This window comes from Protopterus annectens, chromosome 10.part0, assembly GCF_019279795.1.
Source record: "Protopterus annectens isolate FY-2018-M chromosome 10.part0, PAN1.0, whole genome shotgun sequence".
Lineage (NCBI taxonomy): Eukaryota > Metazoa > Chordata > Ceratodontiformes > Protopteridae > Protopterus > Protopterus annectens.
Genome location: NC_056744.1, coordinates 793,333,472 through 793,359,308, shown reverse-complemented (window position 1 = coordinate 793,359,308; position 25,837 = coordinate 793,333,472). Strand labels below are relative to the sequence as shown.

The 25,837-nt window shown below is 42.6% G+C and overlaps 1 protein-coding gene across 4 annotated transcripts in view; it reads right to left on the bottom strand.

Moving 5' to 3' along the window:
• The window catches only part of AGL (amylo-alpha-1, 6-glucosidase, 4-alpha-glucanotransferase), a 1,248,201-nt gene that overhangs the window by 1,101,067 nt on the left and 121,297 nt on the right, over positions 1–25,837 (bottom strand). For all 4 annotated transcript variants that reach the window (XM_044085615.1, XM_044085617.1, XM_044085614.1 and 1 more), the window contains exon 3: positions 24,726–24,936. In XM_044085615.1, coding sequence (XP_043941550.1) covers positions 24,726–24,936 — 211 coding nt within the window. The remainder of the gene's footprint in view (positions 1–24,725; positions 24,937–25,837) is intronic.

The window sequence follows — 25,837 nt, the reverse complement described above, 5'->3', positions numbered from 1 at the left end:
TATGAAAAACTTGTTAGAGAGAATTGTGTCAATCAAGAAGGGATGATGACTAAATGCAGTCACTGTTCACAGTGTAAATTAATTTTAGAAATGAATAATGTACAACTTGTTAATTTTGGGGTGATAAAATGGCATAAAAATTATTATTGTGGCACAAAAGGTGTGGTCTATCTGGCTTTGTGTCAGAATTGTAAGTGTTTTTATATTGGAAAGACCAAGCTTAACCTCAGAAGTAGAATTTACCAAACACTATTATGATATACAGAAAAAAGACTCAAAAACTGCAGCATTCAAACATATATATACGAGGGCAGAGGGGTGGAACGATAGATGATTTTCTTGAGTTCAAAGAACTACAATGGCAGCTTAGGACCAATGATACAGTTTATCCGAGTTTAAATGAAACTCTTTCTATTAGTAGCATTTTGAGGTTAAAAGCTGCCTTTGCTTTACAACAGCTTCAGTCTTTGCAGTGTTAGTTTGTTAGATGCCACAATAATTAGTTTTTAATCATGGTGTTTTGTTTTCATGTATATACATGTTTGCCTTTACATTCATTATTTTCCCTTTATAAGTCATTCTTGGGATTAATCAATTATCCACCAGAATGCTTTTCCTGGTATTTAAGTTGGTGAGCAAATGTATGTCCTTTATTATTTTTTTTTTTGTTTTCTTGTGTGTTTGGGTTGCTTTTTAATCAAATAAACCTTTTGTATTTCCTCCTTCATCTGTTCTTCATCAAAAATATCTTTGCTCCTATAGAAAAAAACTATTCTAAAAATGTATACAGATGCTTGAATCACACACCTGTTTCTGGACATTCCATGATTGCTGGGATAAATTTGCTTCTCTTCTACCTGGTGCGCAATGAGTAATAATTTTCCACAAATACTCTTACCTGCAGTTTTTACTACTTTTCCCTTCTGTCACTGTCACAGTTTTGTCAGGAGCAACTCTTCATGCTGGTATGGTTGCATCTTTCCTAATAATATAGGTCTTTGCTGCTTTCTCATGGCCAGGTTTGGAGCATATACTCTAAGTGCCTCTTCAGTTAAATACTGATGTGGAATACCATTCCAGTTTTTGTGTCCTTACATAAAAATTACTACAGTCTGTTCCTTTCACGTTCTCCAGTACAGCAGAAAATCTCATGTTTTCTTTGCATCCTCCTTCTTTTAACTCTACCATTTGTTGAAACAGCTTTTCTTTAAGTCTCACACTTAGCCTCTTCTTCATTTCACACTCAGATTTTTGCAATTTTCCAGTTCATCTAAATAGCTAGGTAAAGCTTCTATTTTCAAGCCTTTTATTATTTGATTTGATATACTCCTTTAGTGTTTTATTTATTTCAATCACCTTTGAGTATATTCCATTTATTTTCCCCCTAAATTACTGGGAGCCATTTCTTACACCAAAGCAGATGATTGAACTGCTTTTTAGCTGCAAGACTCTTTCCAGTCTGTGTTGTCTCTTCACATTTTATTTATTTATTTTTTTCAGGTTCGCTAAATTTCCTCTTTGCTGGAATCCAGACAATGTACTTACTAGGCAGCATCTAGGGAGAGCTGAAATGAAGCTGTTGCTCAATGTGCTCATTATCTTTTTTTTATCTTTTTATTCCAAAACTCCATTAGGCTAACTCAACTCTTTCCCTTACCATCACTTCCCCACATCTCTCTTGGAACCCAAGACATTTGGGCCCTAGTAATAAAAAGTGTAAACTTAACTGTAAATTAAATGTATATAGTCTAAATCTCTTGTAACTACTGGTATACTATATTAGAATATTTTTTCTCGACACTGATGTCCACAACTAACGCTGTTATGCCTATAACTTACTATTTACTACTCTACCTCCTAAAGGGTACATTATCCTAATGCAACTTGAATATTTTATCCACCTCCCACCTTAATAACTGTATCTGCATCTCTACTCGTGTATATCCATGTTTACAACTATTCCACAACAAATTACTGCATACATTAAATGTCAACATGTCATTGTGATTCTACCAGTGTGACTGCATCATATAAGTGTGATTGTACCATTGTGAATGAATTGTTTTATTAGGTACACTTTTATGTAATGTGAGACAGTTCAATATTTTCTAATATTGCATTGTCAATATGACACAGACGATCACTTTCCTTGTTTTAAATTTACGTTTATTATATTGTACCTATGGAGCTTCTCTCACTGGGCCCCTGCTGAAAAGGGGTTCTACACCAATTTGGACTTTTCCAGTCAACAAAGGAAAGCAACTAATAAATAAAGCTTTAACCTGCAAAGCCATTAGCAAAGCTCTAGACAATATGCCTTCAGATGCTGACCTCACTTTGGCACCTCTACGCCCCAATAAAATACTGCCAATGTTAGATACATTCCTCAACATCACTAACCCATCTTCAGCTATGTCTTTAGGCCCATTTCAATCCTCTCAACCCTAGGAAAAATCTTAGGAAACCAATATGTGACCAAATAATCCTGTATCTTCAAATGTACAAAATATCACCTCGCCAACATGGATTCTCGTCATGGCATCCTTCAAACCATGGATAGAAGAAACCTTAATGGAGCAGTTTTCAATGACCTGACAAAGGTCTTTATAGAGCAGAACACTTTCTCTTACTTGACTCCCTACTAAACACTGAGTAAGCTCACATGCTACACAATGGTTCCAAAAATTTCTTTCCAAACAGATCCTTCTTTGTCCATCATAACACTTCCTCTTTTAATATAGCCCTCTCTTGAAACGTGTCCCAAAGTGAATCATACAGCTTTACCCCCCCCCCACTCCCCTCAACCTTCCCTCAGGAAATACAATCAAATACCCCTTACCCTACTATCACTAGGGAACAAGTCCTTAATGCTCTCTCCAAGGCCAAGAGCACTGCTTCTCTGCTTAGACTAGCAGAAGCATATCGGCATCAAGCAGGAATGGAAATTAAACCAGAAGTAGATAAAAATCAGGCAACAACAGACTGTGCCAAAAAAACAAAAGAAAGACTATAAGGTGAAGGACCAGATGAGAAGGCAAGAAATGAGGAAAATGCATAAATATAGTTGCAAGTATAGCAAACTTCTGGAAGAATCTTATGTTGATCAAGATCGAATGCAGGAATGGTTAAAGAGAGGCGAAAGCAAACCAAGAGATGAAAGGTTAATACTGGCGGCCCAAGGCAGTGGGCTACGGAAACGCTTGTTTGCAAAGTTCATCGAACACGTGGGAGAAACAGACAAATGTAGGTTTTGTAAAACAAAATTGGAAACAGTTGCACACCTCTTTGCTGGTTGTGACATACTAACAGCAAAGGACTGTATACTGAAAGGCATAATGTGGCAAGACTGTTGCACTGGGGACTGTGCAAACATTATGGTATTGAAGTGGCTGAAAACACTGTAAACATTAGCCACAAAACATCATAGAAAATGATGAAGTGTACATCAGAAGGGCTCACCTGTTACCAACAGTTCAAAAGACAGATGCTAGAAAACTGGATATAGTGGTCCATGAAAAGAAGTAGCACTGATCATTGAAATTGCCACACCCAGTGACTACAGTGTTTTGCGTACAGCCAGACACACAGTCATAAAATATCAGGATTTGCAGGCAGAAATGAGAGCAAAGTGGAAGATACCCAGACAGTTCCAATAATAGTAGGAGCAACGGGTCTTATAAAAAGAATCTACAATTATATTTAGATAGATTACCATACATGTAACCCCGTACAAATTGCAGAAGGAGTCATTGATGGGCACATTGCAGGTGCTGCGAAGAGCACTTCTGGCTGACAAAGATGGAAACAATACCAATTTCATAAACTTTAATTGTACTTTGACTTGGTAATGGGGTCCATTCTCGTCATGGTATTAAAAACCCAAAAGACAAGAGGAATTAAAAAAGACAAAACACTGTTGCCATAGAAATCTAAGGACTCTTTACATTCCTCATGGTGTATTAAATAGGCACAAATTTTGAGTTTCCTTCATCAAACTTCAATCTGTCAAAATCCCTGGTTTACATACATTACTGAAAATTAACATTTTTGGTACTGCTGAGGGCAGCACTTCTCCCAAACCATCCTTTTATGCAGTCACCTTGTTTTCTCTATCCTTACAACATTTGTAGAAACTGCTTTACTGGGATACCTTCCTTCATGTTCTGATGCACCAAGAACCAGAAAACGGAGAAAGTCCAGAAACCAAAACCAAAAGTACTGGACTAACCAGGAAGGACACAATCTCCCAGTTCACTTGTTTACTGGCACGGAAATACTATTGCTCACAATAAACGCTCACAATACATTAAAAACATTTTCTTTCGAGTACCTCCCAGACTTCATCAGATAATATAAAGAGTAAAATCCAATTATTAAACAGCAATCCATCTTTTCATCAGTTAAGTCCTCAATTTAAATTTAAAGGCATAAGCACCGTAAAACAGGTTTTAAATCTGAGCTAAATTTGAAAAACATATATAAGACATTCACTTACAAAGAAATCACTGAATATTTGATGAATATAATGCTGCTAAAAAATATTAAGAATATTGTTGAAAAATTGTAAAAGTATTATAAAAATACTGTTGAAAAATGGATAGGATCCCCATTGGGAGATTGTGTCCTTCCTGGTTAGTCCAGTACTTTTGACTTTCTGAAACACCATACAAATTAAACTGACATGCACAAAAAAGAGGTAAAGTCACAATCACCTTAATGTATTTTTCAGTTACCATTTTAACAGCATAGTTCTACAAAGGTAAATATGAAGCTAATCTCTGCTCTTTCCAATCTTTCACTGACTTTCCAGATTACCTTTCAAAAGTCTCCTGCTCTTTATCCACTCCATAAACAGCCCAGTCCTTTCATTCTTCATTATGTTGGGCAATTGGATGGCTAGCACCTCTAAGACATGTTTCCAGTATGGTGATGATGCTAATCTAAGCAAAACCTTCTATGCACTTCTGCAGTTTGCAATGCTTCTCTCTTAAAACTGCCTACTAATTATTATTTATGACCTGTTAGCAAACAGGAATCTTTAGATTACCACTCACTATTTGCTCCTCTTATTTGCTGCTTATGCTGGAAGCTTACCCACCACCCAGGGCCCTGCTACCGAGTGCAGTGTTGCAAAGAAAAAAAAGATAGCTGTATCAGAGTTCATCTACGTCTAAGACCATCAGTAATTCAGTATATGCCTTCTGCATCTTCTTGCATCGTCCTACTGCTAATAAATTACATCTGTGCTCCTCTACTTCTGTCTGCTTGCCCTTTAGCAAGTATCTCGCACTTCTCAAACAGACCAACACAGATTAGCTCTGAGATATTTCAATTCTAAATCTCTTTTTGCAGCAGATGCTGCTATTTGCTGTTATCTGTTTGGTCTGTAGAAACATTCAGCTGATAAGTCGAGAGATGGGGAGGGAGAGGAAAATTGTATTGGGTATTTTTCCTAACAAAGGTTAACAGTAGGTGATATGTAGTACGCGCCTGTATCTCCTGTTGCACAGAAAAGAGCTATCAAATCTCCACTGAGGTATGGTAAAAAGCTACATGCAACTCATTTTATGCCAGCTCTTCTTTCTTCATGCTTCTGTCTACTTCTCTCTGATACTATTATGTTCCAAGTTCCTCTTCTCATTCTGTTCTCCCACCAGTGAGCCTCTCAAGGTACATGAATGTTATTACAAGCACATTCTAGTATTTTCCAAGCTGATCAAGTACCCTTCATACCTGGGTAATTCAGCACTAACAGATACCATTGTAAATATTTCTGGAAATCACAGCAAACATCTATCACAAGCCAAAAAAAAAAAAATGTCCTGCAAAAGATGTGCTGACAGAGGCCTTAGTCCATATGACCCTAACTGATTCTTCTACTTGCGTGAGTAGTAAGAGGTCATTACTTAGCATGGAAAGACCCTCAGTTATACAGAATCCAAAACAATGATTTACTCAAATTTAGCTTTTCTCAAAAACTTCAGGAATGAGGTCACTTCAAAGGACAACTGCATCCAAAAACAAGCAAACCTGCTTTTCTGTCATATTTTCATCTTTTGTGCAGTACTAACATTCTACTAACAATTCAAGCTTTGCCTTCCTGATGCAATTTTATTGCAGTACTTCGTGCATTGTAATGAGAACAGTTACAGCAGCAATATCTCAACCACTTTACAGTTACAGAAAATTCTTCTTTTCTTTTACAATCTCTGGCAAACATGTTGTCTTGTGAAACACAAAACATCTTTTGTTTTTTGTTACTGGCCATGTCTGACATAGCACTTTAAGTTTTATTTACATGTCTTAATTTAGCTTTTTTGTTCAGATACAAGTGTAGTTACTTGCCACAAATTTTAGCTGAGGTGTACACGTGGTTATTAGTGACTCAAATTACACAAAGGCCATGGGTGTGGCCAGGCAGAAAGCATATAATGCCTTAGCATCAAATTTTAACTTATTTAATAATTAATTTCATTGAGTTAAAACAATTGAAAAAAGCATAATTACTATAGGTTTTGATAAACTATGGATTTATTTTTCTGCAGTACTGAAAAGGCATTCTGACCAGAAATGTCCACTTCAGGGTAGAGGTGAGACTACATTCTGGAAGATGGTGCAAAATCACAAAAACCCAAAAAGAAAAAGTTGGACCAAACCAGTACCAAACTTCAGAACTTGTTATGGACCCTGCAGCTACAAAAAGGACCTGCTTAACTTAATTTCTTAAAAGTCTGATACGTGGTTACCTATCAAAATCTGCAATATATCATAAATGATGCAACAAACATGAGGAAACAACATGAGACTTCACAGAAAGACAGGTGTCTACAGAAACAGCTTAATGAAAAAAAAATCTGCTTAACACAAGTTTTTTTTTTTTTTTTTTTTTTCCAAGTGGCACTTTTGGACTGGATTAATGTAAAGGGAAATTACTTTGCAAGAAGAAAATTACATTTGGGTTGAGTGGCCTTCAAATGTACCATACATGTAAAATATCGTTATTGCAGTGTTTTCTTTTTTCACAAAGGACCTATAAAACTGGCCCCAGGTCCATTATGGACAAGCCATCAATAAAAAAAAGTGTTATTCTAATTTACACCCCCCTACACATCCATTAGTTACCTCCCTACCAACATGCCCCCCGTACAGATGCCCATGATACTTTGGTAACAACCTATGAACCTGTGTGTCAGTAAGTAGCATTTTCTGAACAGGTCTTTTTTCCCCAACTGCCTGTGACTATAGAAATACATGCATGTATGGTGTATTACGTGTGTGTGTGTGCTCTTTTCATTTCTGTTTGGTGCTACTTATATGGACAAGAAAATGATTATGTCCATCACTGGTATGTTTCAGAGTTGTGGAGGGTTTGTCTGTGAGAGCATCATTATGATTGTGAAGATGGGTAGGTATATGAATACTTCATTATGAAGGTATGTATGTGTGTGTGTGTGTGTGTGTGTGTGTGTGTGTGTGTGTGTGTGTGTGTGTGTATATATATATATATATATATATATATATATATATATATATATATATATATATATATATATATGTGTGTGTGTGTGTGTGTGTGCGCACGCACAGCCGTATACTATAGAGCATTCTAAATCGTTACATCATGCAATGGGGACAGGGTCAGTTCAAATTTAGGGGAAAAAAAATGTGACATTTATTTTGGTTTAAATTCATTTTGTTTTTTTTTGTTTTTTTTTTAGAATGTCTGGTTTGACTATGTTTTTGTTTAAGTGCTTTCTCAGAAGGGAAACAGCACACTCTCCAGAAAATGCATTTTCTGTGTTGGGGAAGGGAGATTATACCTTGTGTGTACGCGTGCACTTGAGCGAGTGTCTGAGCTGTCTTGTGTAGTGTTAGCGTTATGGAAAAGGCTTTCTTAAAGTTAACATGTCCGGCAAGGTTAGGGGCAGTATTAGGGTTAGCACATATTAGTAAGCTGGACTGGGGGTGCGAAGCAAGTGTCTGTGTGTGTTAAGTTACATGCAGAACTAAAGCAGGACGTGTTAACAACAAGGTCTGAAGTGCTGATAACAGTAGATGAACAAAATGTTAGGGATACTTCAATGCATCCTTATTGAATGCATTTTTATTATTAGTTTGACTTGTTTAGAGTTGTACAGTTTTTGTCATTATTTACAGACATGCACAGACCAAATTACCACCATAACAGCTACAAACAAATGCAATCGGAGGGTCATGCTGCTCAACACTAGAAGTCTAAATCTCAAAATGCACTCACTTGAAGCACTCCTTAAAATGGAGAACATCAACATTTGTGCCGTAACCGAGACCTGGTTCACGGCAGCAGAAAGCACCCCCTGCACTACCAGGCTAGAACTCATTCCATACCTTTTGGTCCCAGAAATTGGACCGAAACTCCAAAAGCAGTGGTATTTCCATATTCATAAAGGATGCACATACATCCAGACTGGTAGCCCAACATAACACATCTGAAATACTTCAGGTGCAGCTAACACTGGGCAAGACAGTGATTCAAGTCGTTCATAGGTTCATAGATGTGTACTAGGCTAATGGCCCTGGAGCCTTTACAAACCTAGCCCACAGGTTCCCAATGCCTCTGGAGTGATCACTGGGGTGAATTTTCTATTTCCCATCCACTCATCAAGATTTCTCTTGAAGAGGGCCAGTGAGGTGCTCTCTTTAGATGTGGCATTTCTAGAGTTGGGTAAGAATGGCTTTGTAAGTCAAGCAGAGATTGCCTCTAAGTAGGCAATATGAGACAGAGAATATTTGGAGTTTTTTTGAGTCTGTCCATACAGGACAAATGTTTAAGACCTAGGATCCTCTTTGTGAGGTACTTTTGCAGCCTCTCCAATTGTTGCAAGTGTTTAGTGAGGTACATGCCAAATGGGGCATTGTACTAAATGATTGGCCAAATGGGGCATTGTACTCCATGATTGGCCTAATGAGGGAAGAGTAGAGGGAGATAATGACCTCTTTCTTCCTGGATGCAAAACCCTTAGTAATGAGAAGTGCCACATAGAAAGACTTTCTGACCACAGTGGCAATGTGGTGGTCAAAAGAGAGGTCGCTGTCAACCTGTGTTCCCAGATGTCTTACAACACCTTCAATGTTCAGTGGACTACCACTGATATGGTAATTCATGGGAACCGGGTTTCTCCCAAAGGGGATGAAGACACATTTTTTGGCATTGAGCTTAAGGCCATGGTTCTGACACCAGTCGCTTCTGTAGGCTGTCAATATCATTTGGGGAGTTTATAATTGCTCCCAACTTGCAATCGTCTGCGAACTTTGTCAGCCAGAGTCCCTTCATTTTGGCCTGGACTTCAGAGAAGTAGATACCAAGCAGGAGAGGACCCAGGACCGAACCCTGGGGGACTCTACTCATGACCGATTGGCAGTCTGACTTGGAGTCAGCTACTTTCATCCTGTGGATTCTACCTGTGAGCCAGTTTGCAACCCACCTAGTGATATAGGAGTTGATGCCTAGCTTAGTGAGTTTTTCTATGACTCCTGAGTCGGGAATGGTATCAAAGGCCTTGGCCAGATCAAGGTAGGCTGTATGAACCACCTTGCCTTCATCCACAGCTCTGGTGACTGGCTCAAAGAAGTTAACCAAGTTGAGCAGGCATGATCTACCCTTCACAAAACCAAACCGCGTGGGATCCAAAGTTTGGAGATTCCCTATATCCTTGTTTATTAGGTCCATGATGATGTGTTCCATAGCTTTGCAAATCAGACTTGTCAGGCTAATGGGGCGATAGTTCCCAGGGAATATAGTTGCTCCTCCTTTGTGGAGAGGGATGACTGTAGCAGTGCACCATTCGGTAGGGACAGAGCCTGAAGTGAGGCTGTGATTGAACAGGGCACACAGGTGAGGTGCTAGTTCATTCTGTAGTTCATGTAGAACACAGCCAGGGGATATTGTCAGGTCCCATAGAAAAACTGTTTTTTTTTTTCATTAGGCCAGTCATGGAGTACAATGCCCCATTTGGCATGTACCTCACTAAACACTTGGAACAATTGGAGAGGCTGCAAAAGTACCTCACAAAGAGGATCCTAGGCCTTAAACATTTGTTCTATATGGACAGACTCAAAAAATCTCCAACTATTCTCTGTCTCATATTGCCTACTTAGAGACAATCTCTGCTTGACTTACAAAGCCATTCTTACCCAGCTCTGTTAGAAATGCCACATCTAAAGAAATCCCAATCCCTCTGCAAAACACGCTCCAGAGACCTCAACCTCATTACCACAGTCAACAGAACATGCTGGAGGGACAGGTTCATAACCCAGAGACTGTCCATGCTATGGAATAGACTTCCCATACAGGCAAGCAGAACACCTCACTGGCCCTCTTCAAGAGGGATCTTAATGAGTGGATGGGAAATAGAAAATTCACCCCAGGGATCACTCCAGTGGCTTTACTTGACAGAGGCATTGGGAACCTATGGGCTAGGGTTGTAAAGGCTTCAGGGCCATTAGCCTAGTACACACCTATGAACCTATGAAAGGAAGACTTACAACTGTTACTTGCCATTCCCAGACAAAAGAGAGCTTCTGCATAAAGATAAAACAGACAAATCCTCGACATACTATGCATACTCTGATCACCAGTTTTCAGTATTGCTTGCTTAAAGGCATGGAAACGATCAGAAAAATACTCAATCACTGTCATGAACAGGGGTCACATTCTTTCAATCTGTACTGCTGCTCCAAATAACTGTTTAACTCTGGTTTCTGGCCTTAATAGTATTCTGGCCTTAATAGTATATAGCAAACACACACTGTGGAAACCAGATGCACTCAAATAATGATCACAGTGAGTAGCTACAAGGCAGAGTTATGATCACTGGCTTCTCACAAACTCATGAAACTTACTTTGAGAAAAGGGACTTGCTGTGATAGCTTACGAACATTAAATGTATAATTAGCCAAAAATACTGCATGCACACATGCATAAAGTACAGTTGTGTACACTTACCGTAAATGTAGATGTTAGAGTGTATTCACTGTTGCAGTCATTACATTTGGATTATCTGCTTGCAGTAGCCCTCAGTTGGCCTGATTAACAAAGTCTTGGGTCCTGCGTCAGTTGCTGTCCCTTTTTCTACAATGTTAGGTTGTCAGGGGTATAAAACATGCAGCCGATGCCATTACATCAGTTTTTCTTGCCCCAGATGTCAGGTGCCTCCCTAATGGGAAGCAATTAAATCTATAAATACAAGGCTATACCTCCAACAAAAAAGCAAATACACCAAAAATCTTTTAGAGCATAGTAAATGATAGAAGTACAGCCAAAAGAAGAAAGGGGGCTGGAGGGAGGATAACCAGGACTGCAACAGTGAATACACTCGAACAGTTAGTTATGTACTCACCATAACGATCGATGTATGTGGTCCATCTCGCCTACATTCCTTACTCATGGTTTGGAGCAGAGAATCGGCTCTGACTCGACCAAACTTTCTAGCACGAAGTCTCTAATTGGCTGGGCTAACCCAATATCCCAGGATGCACCTCGCCCTAACCCCAGATCTTATTTGCAATCATAACAATCATAACACTCATAACCCATACTCAATAAACACTGGAAGAAAATCCAGCCAGATAGAACAAATCACTGACCTTGAAGGGTCCACGAAGCCACAAATTCTTCCAATTCCTCTAGGAAGGGGGCAGGTGGGAGGGTACGTAGGAATGTAGGCGAGATGGACCACATACATCAATCGTTATGGTGAGTACATAACTAACTGATGTTATGTGGTCCTATCTCGCCTACATTCCTTACTCACGGGACAGCGTCCCCAGCACCTCTATCCTGGGAGGCTCATAAGAAGATACTCCTGAGAACCGTGGAACCAAAGAAAGCCCGGCCCCTAGAAGCCACATCCAGCTTGTAATGAGTAATAAAAGTGTTGGGAGAAGCCCAATTTGCCGCAGCACAAATATCATCCAAGGAAAGTCTAGCATGGAAAGCTACTGACGTAGACATAGCCCTGGCAGAATGAGCCTTGACGGGAAAGGGTAAAGTTCTGTCTGCTGACGAGTAAATGAATGAAATACAGTCTCTGATCTATTTAGAAATAGTGCACTTGAAAATAGGACTACCTGTTCTGTTCTCTGAAAAGGACACAAACAATTGATCAGATTTCCTAACTTGCTTCATCCTATGTAAATAAAATCTCAGTTGTCTGTGCACATCCAACTGATGCAACCTGAACTCTGCTTTATTGGAAAAGTTCGGAAAAAACACTGGTAGCTCAATAGATTGATGAAGATTGACTGGGGGATGACACCTTCGGGAGAAAGGACGGGTTAAGCCTGAGAGAGACTCTGTCCTTGTGAAAGACCAAATATGGAGGTTTAATGGACAAGGCTTGAAGTTCTGATACCCTCCTGGCCGATGTAATGGCTATCAGAAAAGCAGTCTTCCACGATAAGAATTTTAAGTCGCAACTGGCAGCCGGTTCAAAGGGTTGTGACGTAATAGCTTATAGCACAAGGTTTAAGTCCCATGGCAGTACAGGCTCAGAAACTGGGGAACAAAGTAACCAAGCGCCTTTTAGAAAAGCTTTACAGAGCTTGTGGCCCATAAGAGAGGGCTCATAAGATGTGTGAAAATTGGAAATTGCGGCCAACTGTACTTTAATGGTAGCAGGCGTGGAGCCCTGACGGAACAACATGACTAAAAAATCCAAGACCGATGGAATAGGGGCTGTAAAGGGATCCAACCCTTGGGCCTCAGCCCAAATGGAGAATCTCCTCCATTTGCTGGAATAAATCTTCCTGGTGGAAGACTTATGAGAAGAAGACAAGATGTACACCACTTCAGGAGAAAAGGAATGTAGCCTGACTAGGGATGGAACTGGAGCAACCAGGCAGTCAACTTGAGGGTTCGCAGGGATGGATGAAGTTGTCCTGACATGTGAATCAGTAGGTCCGGCACTGGGTCCAGAGTCCACGGACCATCCAGTGCATACCGTTGAAGAAAGGGGAACCATACTTGTTGAGGCCAGTGTGGAGCAATAAGAATCATCCTGCTTCCCACAGATATGGCTTTCTGTATCACTCTTGGCAACAGAGGAAACGGAGGGAAAGCGTGGACCAGACCGGGGGGCCAATCATGAGCTAGAGCATCCCTGGGTGATTCCCCCTGTGGGGGGATCAGAGTGAAGTACTTGCTGCATTTGGCATTGAGGGGGCTGGCGAAGAGATCGCAGCAAGGCTGACCCCACTTTTTGAAGATCTGAACCACCACTCGGTTGTTCAGGGACCACTCATGAGGCATCAGAATAGCTCTGCTTAGCCTGTCCGCTATCACGTTGGACCTCCCCGGAATGTGCATTGCCACTAGAAACCGTTGGGAAGACACTGCCCACTGCTTCCCCCCTGCTTGTTCACGTACCACACCACGGACATGTTGTCCGAGTGAATTGCAATCGTTCCCAGAGGTAGAAAGTCCTGAAGTGCTCGCAATGCCAGAAACACCACCCTTATCTCCAGAACATTGATGTGCAAGTGTACCTCGTGGTCTTGCCAGGTGCCTTGGACCGTCCTGCCTAGATAATGCCCCCCCACCCCATCTGGGAGGTGTTCGTGGTCACCGTGGCCACTGGAGATAGGAACCAAGCTCCTTCCTCTGTCCAGATTGGAGGATCGTAGCCACCAGAGGAGGTCCTGTTTGCATCGCTCCGTGAGAAGTATCAAGTGGGAAAGAGGAAGCTTTTGAAAGGACCACTGAACTAACAGGAGCCACTGTAGGATCCACATGTGTAACCTGGCCAGGGGTACCAGCATGATGGTGGAGGCCATGGATCCCAAGAGCTGAAGAACTAACCTGGCCTGAACTTTTCTGAGGGGCAACAGTGCGTGGATCTGAGACTGCAACACCCTTATCCTGTCCTGTGGCAGAAAGGCGCGCATTTGAAGAGAGTCTAGCTCTGCGCCTATAAAAACAACACGCTGCGAGGGCTGCAAGGCAGACTTTTCCCAGTTCAAAGTAATTCCTAGACATTGGCAAAGTGAAATGGTCATCTCCCTGGCTTGAATGAGCAGATGCCTGGTGGGGGCGGTGAGAAGCCAGTCGTCCAGATACGGAAACACCTGGAATCCTAGACGTCTCAGGTGAGCCGTCACCACTGCCAAGCACTTGGTAAACACCCTGGGGGGTGTGGTGAGACCAAAGGGCAGGGCACGAAACTGGAAGTGACTGGCTCCTAGCCAAAAGCATAAATGACTCCTGGATGCCTTTTCCATTTTGATATGGTGGTAGGCATCCTTGAGATAGATGGAGCACATCCATACTCCTTTCTCCAGCAGTGGAAAATGGGCTGAAGTGTGACCATTCGGAACTTGGACTTAAGAACGTAGCGACTGAGTCGACTGAGATCCAGAATGGGTCTCAGGTCCCCTGTTCTTTTTGGCACCAAAAAGAGTCGTGAGTAAGTTCCTGATCCAACATGGTCTGAGGGGACTGGTTGGATAACTCCTTTTTCTAGCAGCTTTGCCACTTCTAGTGCTGCTTGATCCTGTTGACTGGGTGGGACGTCCGGGATCCTTCTGACTGGAGGAGGTGTCGACGCAAAGGGAAGAGTGTAACCTCCGGTAACTATTCGAAGCACCCAACGATCCTGGGTGATGCTCTCCCAGACTTCCAGATGCAACGAAATTCGGCCCCCGACTGGCTCCGGAATAGCACAGTCGGGCAACACCTCAGGAACGCTGGAAAGAAGATCCGCGAAAGGAATAGCGGTCTCCCAAGTTGCAGGGGGCCCCCTCTACCTCTAGGACGGCGTCTTCCAGAATAATTCCCCCCCCCCCCATCTGCCTCTGGAGGGGGACTCTCCTTGAGCCGTGGGAAAGGACCTCTGAGACTTTTTGAACCACATTTTCCCCCCTCTCTGAGCCTTGGGATAAGACCTAGAAGGGAGAGAAAAACAGGGCCCTATGGCAGATAGAGTCTTTCCCTCCTGTTCGCATCTGGTGAGAGTGTCTTTCACTTTGGGTCCGAAGAGAGAGGACCCAAAAAAGGGGGCGTCAGTGAAGGAAGACTTAAAGGCCTCCGCAAAATGACACAGGCGCATCCAGGCTTGCCTTCTGAGATCTACGCCTGAGCTAGCTGCCCTACTCGCCCCTTCAGCTGCATAAGATATGAGCCTCATGGACGAATTGACAATGGACCCTAGGGTAGACAACTGGGCATTAACAGTCTGCGCTACCGCCTCAGGCATGTTACCCGTCAGAGTACCTCCTAGCTCCTTCAGGAGATCTCTTTGGAGCCGAGTGAAATGACAGAGGTAATTCAACGACCATAAGGTGAAGGTCGCCAAAGACAGGGTACACTTCCCATACCGGTCCATACTCCTGGACTCTTTGTTAGGAGGGTGGACTGAAGAAGAAGCCTCTGCAACTTCCTGCTGAGTGGCTGCTGCCACCACCAAGGCATCTACCAAAACCCCTTTGGTAAGAAACTCTTTGCCCGGGGGAGCAGACAAGAACTTGTTTGGACATCTGGGCACCAGTTCTACGGAATCAGGGTTCTCCCACACCCTTCGACAAATAAGTCTAGGAGTTCATCAAAGGGTGGAGACACCCAGGAGGTAGAGGGTAGAGCTCCGAAGGCCTTGAGGAATACAGACTCCTCCTCAGAGGGGGTCTTGGAGGGCCAGTCACCTCTCTGTCTCAAAATCTCTAGGATGTCGGAGAAAGAGACATCATCGGAGGATGACTTGGGGGACCCCCTCTGATTCCTCAAGGTTGGTATTGGAAGTGAGTGACTCGTCCTGGGAGTCAATGTGTTTCCTCTTGCACGACTTCTTATTGGGAGGCTCCTCAGGCACCAACTCTGAGGGGCCCTCAGAAAGTAGGGGACCGTTCAAGAGGGTATCCCCAGACCTTCGGGCTCCGCCGTCCACAGAGAGGGGGGCATCAGAGGCTCTAGCCGGGGTGCAAGGGGACGGAGTGACTGAACCAGGTGATATACCCGACAACCTGGCCAGGGCGCTCCTCATGGCCTCGAAGGCTGGTCCCCTTGGATCAGAGGACCGACCAGTCTCAGAAACCATGATCGGAGTCGAGATTCCCCAAGCCGAAGCACCGAGAGGGAGGCTTGGAACCGACAGGAGTCCCGAGGCATCCCCCTCGGGTCCGACTGAGGAAACCCGAGTGCCGAAACCAGAGGACGGAGCAGACTTGGTAGGAGCCGAAGCCGGCTCCGATAGACTCGCCCGGGGTATCGGAGCAGACACCAGAACATCACTCGGCACGGGGCCCTCCGGCTCCGACGACACATGGGTGTTCGGAGGAGGAATCATCGAAACAAGCATGGGAACTGGCTCCAGAGCCAACTGGGTCGGAGCCGAAAACAATTTTGCTAACACTGGCGACTGTAGGAGCCTCTGGACCACCCTATCTATTTTGCTAACACTGGCGACTGTAGGAGCCTCTGGACCACCCTATCCACATCCAAAATCAGACAGCCTAGAGGATTTGGAAGAAATACGAGGGAGATCTAGATCTCCCGACTGGAGACTCATGCCTGACACTGGGTGACCTGCTCCGAAGAGGTTCCAATAATATCGGAGCCGAGGTCGACCCCAGTACAACAGATACCTCCTGCTGCCCCGAGGACAATGGAGCAGAGGAGGTAGTATCCATATCAGAGTCCTTCTCCTTCGGCCCAGAGGGCAATGGAGCAGAGGATGTAGTGTCCATTTCAGAGACCTTCTCCTTCGGCCCCGAGGACGGAGGAGCCGAGGAGGAAGTATCCAATTTACAAACCTTCTCCGATGGCTCCGAAGAAGCAGACTGAGCCGGAGATCTTTTCTTGGCCTTAGTAGGCTTAGACTTGGTACTAGAAGGCGGGGATGACTCCAAGGCCTCTTCAAAGGAGGGCTTGATCAGACCCTTCAAAATCAGTTTGTTTTTACGTTCCTGCAGTACCCTAGGGCTAAACACATGACAGAAACTGCAGGACTCTTGCAAGTGGATAGCACCAAGACAATACACACAGATAGAGTGCCCATCTGTGATGGACATTTTATGGCCACATTTAGTACACTTCTTAAACCCAGAGGGTTTATGTTCCTTCAGTTCTTTCGACATGGCAAGCAACCGCGCCACACGCAACCGACAGAGTCAAACACTAAGGGAGGGCGGGAAGACCGATGAACACTTGACAGGACAAGGAAACTCTAACTTAAACGCTTCCTAAAACAAATTGATAACCACTAACACAACAGCAAATCACAACCAGGAGGACACAGAAGAGGACTAGGTCCTCTAACTTAAACAGGCCTAGCCTGCGAAACAGTAGGGATACCACAAACAACTAAACTCTCAACCTCACGCAACAACTAATCAAGCACAAAAAACAGCTATGAAAATAGCTTTTGACAAAAAAGACTGCTAAAATACTAAAAGTATTTTAAAGGTATTTAAAATGGTACTTAGCCAGAGCCAAGCGAGACCATGTCCTAACTCTACGAGCGGCAAACGAGATCTGGAGTTAGGGCAAGGTGCATCCTATTTACATTAGCCCAGCCAATTAGAGACTTCATGCTAGAAAGTTTGGCCGAGTCATAGCCGATTCTCGGCTCCGAACCGTGAGTAAGGAATGTAGGCGAGATAGGACCACATAACATCATCTACATTTATGGTAAGTGTTGTACTATGTTCTTCGTGTTTCACTGTTGCAGTCATTAAATTTGGGTAGATTCCCAAAGCTAAGGTTGGGAGGAGGAATTTAAATAGAATTAGGCCCAGCTACAAGGGCCTGCAAGACTGCAGTGGCAAAACCAGCTCTGGATTTAGAGAAAATTGGCAAATGATAGTGCTTGGTGAAAGTATGAACAGAACACCAGGTAGCAGCTTCTAGGACTCTGGCTGACAAAGTCCGCAGACGATTGCAAGTTGGGAGCTATTATTACCTCCCCAAATGATGTTGACAGCCCCTGAGAAAGGCTGTAGAGGTAGATGCAGCCCTGGTTGAATGGGGTCTGATGCCCTGTGGGATAGGTTTTCCATGGTGCTTATAGCAGAAATGAATGCAGTGGCCTATCCATTTTGAAATGGTTTGTTTTGAAACAGCTTTCCCCTCTGTCCCGGCAGCAAATGCCACCAGCAGTTGTTCAGATTTCCTTTGAGGTTTAGTCCTGTCCAAGTAGAATCTAAGCTGTCTGTGCACATCTAAAGAGTGCAGTATCCATTCCCCCTTGTTCTGTGGGTTAGGAAAGAAGGTAAGTAAATGAATGGACTGATTAAGAGCCACATTGGATACCACCTTGGGCATGAAGGAGGGATTTGTTCTGAGGGACACCCTGTCTACATGAAAGATGATGAAAGGTTCCACTGCCATAACGGCCTGTAATTCAGATACCCTTCTTGCAGAAGTGATTGCTAAAAGGAAAGCTGTTTTCCAGGAAAGAAATTTTAAATCTGCAGTAGCAGCTGGCGCGAAAGGAGGAAGAGCGAGTTTCTCCAAGACAAAGTTAAGATCCCAGGCTGGAGTTGGAGCTCTCCTGGGTGGCCTTAAATTTCTGGCCCCTCTGAGGGGCTGCTTGAGCAGTGGGTGAGAGAAGAGAGGAGTCTCTGCTACGATGAGCTGAAATGACTGAGGCATGAATTTTGATGGAGGAAAAAGACAAGCCCTTATGAAGCATCTCAGTCAAGTATTGTAGAATCTGAGGTAAATTGGGCACTGTTGCGTTCATTCCTTGAGACTGGTTCCAGGCACAGAATCTTTTCCATTTTGTAGAATAAGATTTTCTAGTACTAGGCCTCCTTGCCTCTAAAATTATATCCATCACTGATTTACTGAGGGATGGTGAAGGAGAGATTAGGTAATTAGCCAGGCTGCTAGGGTAAGGGTTTGCAGCTGAGGGTGCAGAATCTGGTTCTCCTGCTGAGAAAACAGGGAAGGAATCTGAGGCAGGTGCCATGGAGTCAGGCGTGACACACTGCGCAAGAGTTGGTACCAGTGTTGGCGAGGCCAGTCTGGTGCAATTAAAATTGTCCTTGGCTTGTCCTGTTTGATCTTTAGTAGTACCTTGGAGAGCAGAGGCAGAGGAGGAAAGGCATAAACTGATAGATTTTTCCAGCTGAAGGATAGAGCATCCACTTTCCAAGCTAGCTTGTGGGAGTCCTTGTGCAAAAGTTGTCCAGTTGATAATTCTGGGGGGAGGAAAACCGGTCTATATCTGGGCTCCCCCATTTGCTTGTCAACATGTTGAACATCCTTGGTTCCAGTTTCCACTCGTGTGGGTCCATGAGGTTTCTGCTTAGACCGTCTGCCAGTGTATTTAGTTTTCCTGGAAGGAATTGAGCTTGTAGATTCACTTGGTAGCTCAAGGCTGTGCTCCACAATGCCATGGCTAGTCTGCAGAGGGGCTAAGAATGTGTACCCCCCTGCTTGTTTATGTACACATGACAGTGGTGTTGTCCGTCTTCACCATTAGTTGTCCTGGAAGAATGTGGTCCTTGAAGGTTGTCAGAGCATTATGTACAGCTAAAGTTTCCTTCTGATTTATGTGCAGGTGCATTTGTCTTGGGTTCCATTTGCCCTGAATGCACTTCCCTGCCAGATGAGCCCCCCATGCATAGTCTGATGCATCTGTTAGGATTTGGGCTGCAGGGGGTAATGTGAATGGTAGTCCCCTGTTTTGGTGGCAGGCCTCTGCCCACCAAAGGAACTCTAGGCGTAGGCAAGGTATGATAGGAATCCTTGCTTCTAGATCCTGTGAATGTTGACACCATAGGCTTTTGAGATACCATTGTAGTTTCCTCATATGCATCGTTGCATATGGAATTAGAAGAATGCAGGAGGCCATGAACCCCAAGGCTTGCAGTATTTGTCTTGCAGATAGCTGGGTTTTTGTGGCCACTTGTTTGAAATAAGTTGTCAAATGAATCTTGTTTCTCTAGCGTAAGGAAGGCCATCTGGGAAGTTGTATTCAAGCTTGCTTCCAGGAATATAATTTGTTGGCAGGGTACCAGGTGGGATTTCTTTTTCGTTTATGGTGAACCCCAGACAAGTCAGTACCCTTTGAACAAAAGCCCAGATGATTCAAAAGAATGTCCTTGCTTTCTGCCTGAATTAGACAATCGTCCAGGTATGGGTATATCTGAATATTTCTTTGCCTGCAATATGCAATGACTGGAGCTAGGCACTTTTTGAATACCCTGGGCGCAATAGATAAGCCAAAGGGCAGTGCAGAGAACTAATAGTGCATGTAGCCTGCTTTGAAGCATAGGTATCTTCTGTAAGACTCCCCGATAGAGATGCGCAGGTATGCTTCTTTTAAGTCTAGTGTTGCCAACCATGCATCCTTGCCTAACATAGGAAGCAGCTGGTAAAGAGTCAGCATTTTGAATTTTGGAATCACCAGAAAGGTGTTTAGAATAGAAAGGTCCAGGATAGTACGCCATGTATTGCCTTTTCTGGGTACCAGGAAAAGTCTTGAATAGAAACCTTGACCCTTTTCCTCTTCTGGTACCAACTGAATAGCTCCCATGTTTAAGAGAGAGTACTTGATTTTGGGCATCTGCCCACCGATTTGGGGGTAGATCTGGCCACCCGCTTGGTGTTGGTAACGTGGGGAAATGAAATCTGTATCCTTGGGACACTATATTTAAAGCCCGTTTGTCCTGGGTAATGACTTTCCAGTTTTTGGCCTGCAGACCAATCTTTCACCTAAATGAGCATTCAGTTGGGAAATGCTTGGAAGTTTTAAAAGCAAGTCATTGAGACAGTTTTTCATAGGGGGGAGTCTTACTACTCCCAGGTTTGGGTGCAGAAACCCCCCACTGCCTAGTCTTGTGTGTCCCTTGTGACTGAAACCTGGGGTTTCTGCTGTGTCTGGGTTTGGCTTGAGAAGACCTGGAAGGGGCTGGAAAGGACCAGTTTTTAGATGGCCAGTGCCTACTAAATCTAGGAGGCTGAACTTGTACGAAATATTTAACAGTTTGCATAGATTTAGCTTTATCTTCCATCTTTTTAAGAACTTCCTCAGTCTTGTTGCCAAACAGGCGGTCCTGAATTAAGGAAGCATCCAACAATTTAGCTTTAACATGATCAGGCAAACCTTGCTCCTTAAGCCAAGCATGCTTTCTGAGCACAGACCCAGTAACAGCAGCCCTGCAAGAGGCCTCTAATGAATAAAATCCACATTGCAAAGCATGTTTTCCAACCTGCTCAGCAGAATGCATTAAATCCTGTAATTCTTTATTTTCAGCACAGTCAGGAATTAACATCATTTTCTGTTTAAGCAACCAATAATATGTTGTTGATACTTTTAACATATGAAACTGGCAGTTTAAAGCCCTAATGGCCAAGGTTGCAGAAGTGTAAACTTTCTTACCCCATCTATCCAGCGCCCTGGAGTCTCTATCAGAGGGGTTGGATTTTTAGCAGTAGAAGCCTTAATGCCCTTGGGTCCCTGTGAAATAGTCTCTGGATCAGCAGTAGGATTTTTAAAAAGGAACTTGTGAGAATCAGGAACCCTGTAATATCTGTCCGGTTTTCTGGCAGCAGGAGACAGAGTCAGGGGCCAAACTAGATTCTGAAAAGCCATCATCAACAATGTCTAGTACAGGAGGTATAGCTAAAGCCTCTTTTTTGAATCAGAAAAATCCTGGCTTTCCCAGTGGAAATGTTCCCTCAAGAGTATGCAAGTTCTCACCAAAAGAAAAATCCTCTGGAGGGGAAGCAGAGGGAATAGAATCTTCTGCATCAGAATCCTCAAATAGATAAGGACAAATCCAGATCATCAGAAGAATCAGAAAAATCAGAATCCTGTTCAGAAGAATCATAAACAACTTCAGTCCTAGGTCTCTTAGAAGGGGGAGGTTGGCTTCCCCTGATTAAAGTTATAAGATCTTCAGCCATTCTTATTTGTTTTTTAGGCACAGAGGCCTGAGCATGTGGCCTGGGCGTCAGTTTTTTAGGCATGGTTCGAGATTTTGGCCTAAATGAAGAAGGAGGCATCGGTTTAATATGCAAGTCTGTAGGCCTGAATACACCTCAGAAGCCAGTGCCTGCACAGCGGCTCCGGACCCATCCAAGGTAGAGACATCTGAAGCACCTGAATACTGGCAAACTGGTGACTGGCTTAGGAGAAGCATCGTGGGCAGCTTTGGACCTCAGCGGCCTGTCTCTGTCTTTATCTTTGCGTTTTTTCAAAATCCCGGTAGTCGGATGGCTAACAGATGACATTTCTGGAAAATTAAACCAAAAACCAAAATATTTAGAAGTGAAAATATACAGACGACGGATAGTGCGCCGATTAAATAAAGCACAAAACCGATGGCAAGGTACGTCGTGGTCAGGGCCTAGGCAAGGAATACAGTACAAATGAAAATCTTTTCTGAGGTATTTGCTTTCCACAAGTAATGCAATTATTAACTTTTACTGACATCGGAAGGAGCAAGAAAGAGTTTTCCCAACGGGGTACTTAGTTTTAGTTGAAGACTTCGGTTCTGAAACTCAAAAACGAAAATTTCAGGAGTCGGCCGACCGGCACTTGCGTACTGCTTCTGCTTCGGACACCACACGGCAAGACTGATGTAATGGCATCGGCTGCATGTTTTATACCCCTGATGACCTAACATCATGGAAGAAGGGACAGCAACCAGCGCAGGACTTTGTTAATCAAGCCAACTGAGGGCTACTGCAAGCAGATAACCCAAATGTAATGACTGCAACAGTGAAACACGAAGAACATCATGTCTCAGAAGAAACTATTAATACTTTTCAGTGCTACATCCTCTTCCTGACTTCGTGGTACTCACTGCTACTAACAAGATCAATCTGGTACACCAAGGTTAATATAACTGTACCACTCCTAAATTAAGCAGTCACAAGATTTTTGAAATTAATGAAATAAAATCTCTGTTAAAGAAATCATATCATACAGTATGACAGCTAACTATACAGACAGATGTAGGATTACACACAGAAATATAAAGTTTTATACAAACTTCCAGCGAGTCCTAAACCTTTAGCTACAAAATTATTAGATTAAATTTACCGCTATGCAAAATGTAAACTACAAAGACACAAGGTAAGTGGGAATTAACTCACTGATGTAGGGTAGTAAGACAGCCTTCTGTCACAAGCTTCCAACTATCAAATACAGTCAAAATGTCTGCTGACTAGATTCTTTAGGAATTAAATCTGTAGAGTAGTCTTGGGGTGAGCCTTTACTGGGAGACATGCCAACACCAGTTTTTTTTTTATAGCAACCCTTTCCTGCATCAAGTCTGCCTTCTTCTGGGAGTCAAAATCAAAACAGCAGATCTTTTCCCATGTGCATGGCATGATGCCTTAAGTGACATGAAGGAATAGTCAATTCAGCCTTGCTCAAGTGTGTGGCTATAAGCAGGCTCTTTTAAACTCCATTTACTAATAAGCAAATTATGGCTTATGTACATTTTTTGTTTGAATGTTAAAAGTAAACATGTTTAGTAGAGCCTTTTATGTTTCACAGCATGATCACTGAAACAAAATTACAGACTTTATATAGCATTTCACATAGTTTCCCTCATCTCACATACCTGCTGCATCTCCTCTAGGAGAAGGCTGAAGTTTACATAACTATACAATTTCTATTTCAACTTCTGACACTGTTTCTTTCCATGTGTCACAAATGATAAAGACTGAAAGATATTCTCCCCAAAAAAGGATCTATCTTCTCACTTTCCACTTCACTTCTGTATGTATGCTTCACTGAATACCTTGTGACACTTGGCCTGTAAACATGGCTGGGTGAGGCAATTTGTAAGACTGCACTTTCTGTTTCTGCCCAAATCAGAACCTAGTGAAATGACCCCTCATCAAGGAACAGAAACAATATGATGTTTTCCACTGAAACAGACATTCACCACATGGAGATGCATCAAAACTGTAACTGCTGAAGAATGTGGTGCACAGGCAATGCAAACAGCTTAACTCTACTGATCACATGTCCAGTACTGTATGAAAAGAACAGAATTATCCAGAAAAGCATCGCCAACAGAACACACACCCATACTTCCTTGTTAATATCTTTCCAGCGGAAAGCCACTCTAGTGTTCTCTACCTCATACAATTACATCATACACTAGTATCCTAAAATCCACAACAGAACAATATGCCACACAAATCCCTGCAGAAGGGAGATGGAACAATACCGATATTTCTGCAATACAACCAAGATGAGACTATCAGATTTGTCGATAAAACTATTATTCTGTAGGGCACATAAGATGGGCAAGATACAGACATTACATGTAGAATACAATTACAACTTTGTCTTACAGATCCAATATTAAATACCTGAAAAACTGCAATGCCCCCCCCCCCCCACACACACACACACAAGATCACAGAACTCGCAGAAATGTAACCTTCCTCCTTCTTGAAGTAGGAAATGGATGGCAGAGTATTCATAATTTGCTTTAGTATCACAATTACTTAATTTGTGCGAGAACACACTAACAATTTCCCAGACACACATAATACTGCAGGTCTCTTTAGTGCAAGACACACACTATTATGGCAAGCATCACATTTGCAGTGTAATGTATATTTTCAAGTAATGAGAATGCTTATATTAGATATATGCATTCCTTCCATTTACTAAACAGCTGAAGATATAGAATTAGGGCTGAAAATTTAATCAGTCAGGAAAAAAATATATATTTCACTCACACACGATACATATATTTCAAAATAAAGACTAGTTACATACCCATAGCCAAAATAATACTGAAATGATCCAGCCATCTGTAGATCAAGCTTACAGTACTTGTCAGAATCATCTTCCCTTCCTGTTGGGTTGTGCCACTCAAGTGCCCTGAACTTATGGCGGTTGAATGAATCCCCTGGAGAAGGATAGTTAGTGTAGACCGCAACTGCCTTTCCCTGTAATGTAGGGCCCAGTCGAAACTGAAGTTCAAACCCTTAGGGTGAAAAAAAATTACATACATTATAATTTCAAAACAAATTCAGCGCAATGATCACAAAATGTAATACTGGATGAGAATGATTGCAAAGAGATCATGTATTCATATATTCTCCCTTAAAACACAAATTAGCAAACTAGAAAGTATCCACTTTTCTGAAACATACTCGCTACACGTCCATTCTCTACTGGCTTCTAAACATTTCCTTTTCCTCAACTTTTCTTATGTCCCATTAAGCCACTGAAGAAAGATAGGATACATGCCATTTCCTTCACTGCAGTACCTGTAAACATTAAGCATTCCAGTTTCATCATGCAAATACTTGTTCTACATTTTATTGTAAATTTAGCATTAAAATAGAAAAAGGGTTAAACTGTAACAAGGAATACAAGTGCACATTCTCGAGCGTGTATCCTGATGCTGCAGTCTCTTCTGTGAATGTTGCACCCTGTACTCCCAACCCTATCCCAGCTTTGTAAAACTACTACAACACTTATGTGGGATGTAACACAGGAAAATTAATACTTATAAACATTCTAACTGTGGTTGTTTCCCACATCCTATGACTCTGCCCTGTTATAACTTGCCTAAATGGTAAGCCACATAATAAAAAAGGCACCCCCAGATAATGCAATGGCATAAAGAATTACTGGTGGAAAAAGAAAGACAGTGCTTTCACAACCACTATCTAAGATGCTGATCTGTCCCAAGCCCAGCTACTAATGCATAAAATAGCAATGGTTAATAGCTCCACTGAAATGTACCAAACAGTGAAAAGTAAAGGCCAAATGTGGACATTTCTCTAAGCAATTCTGAGCGCATTTGTGAAAGCAATTTGATTTTTTGTGTACCTTCTTACTACTTTCAGTACTGGGTGTTAAAGAATGAGGCTGTCCCT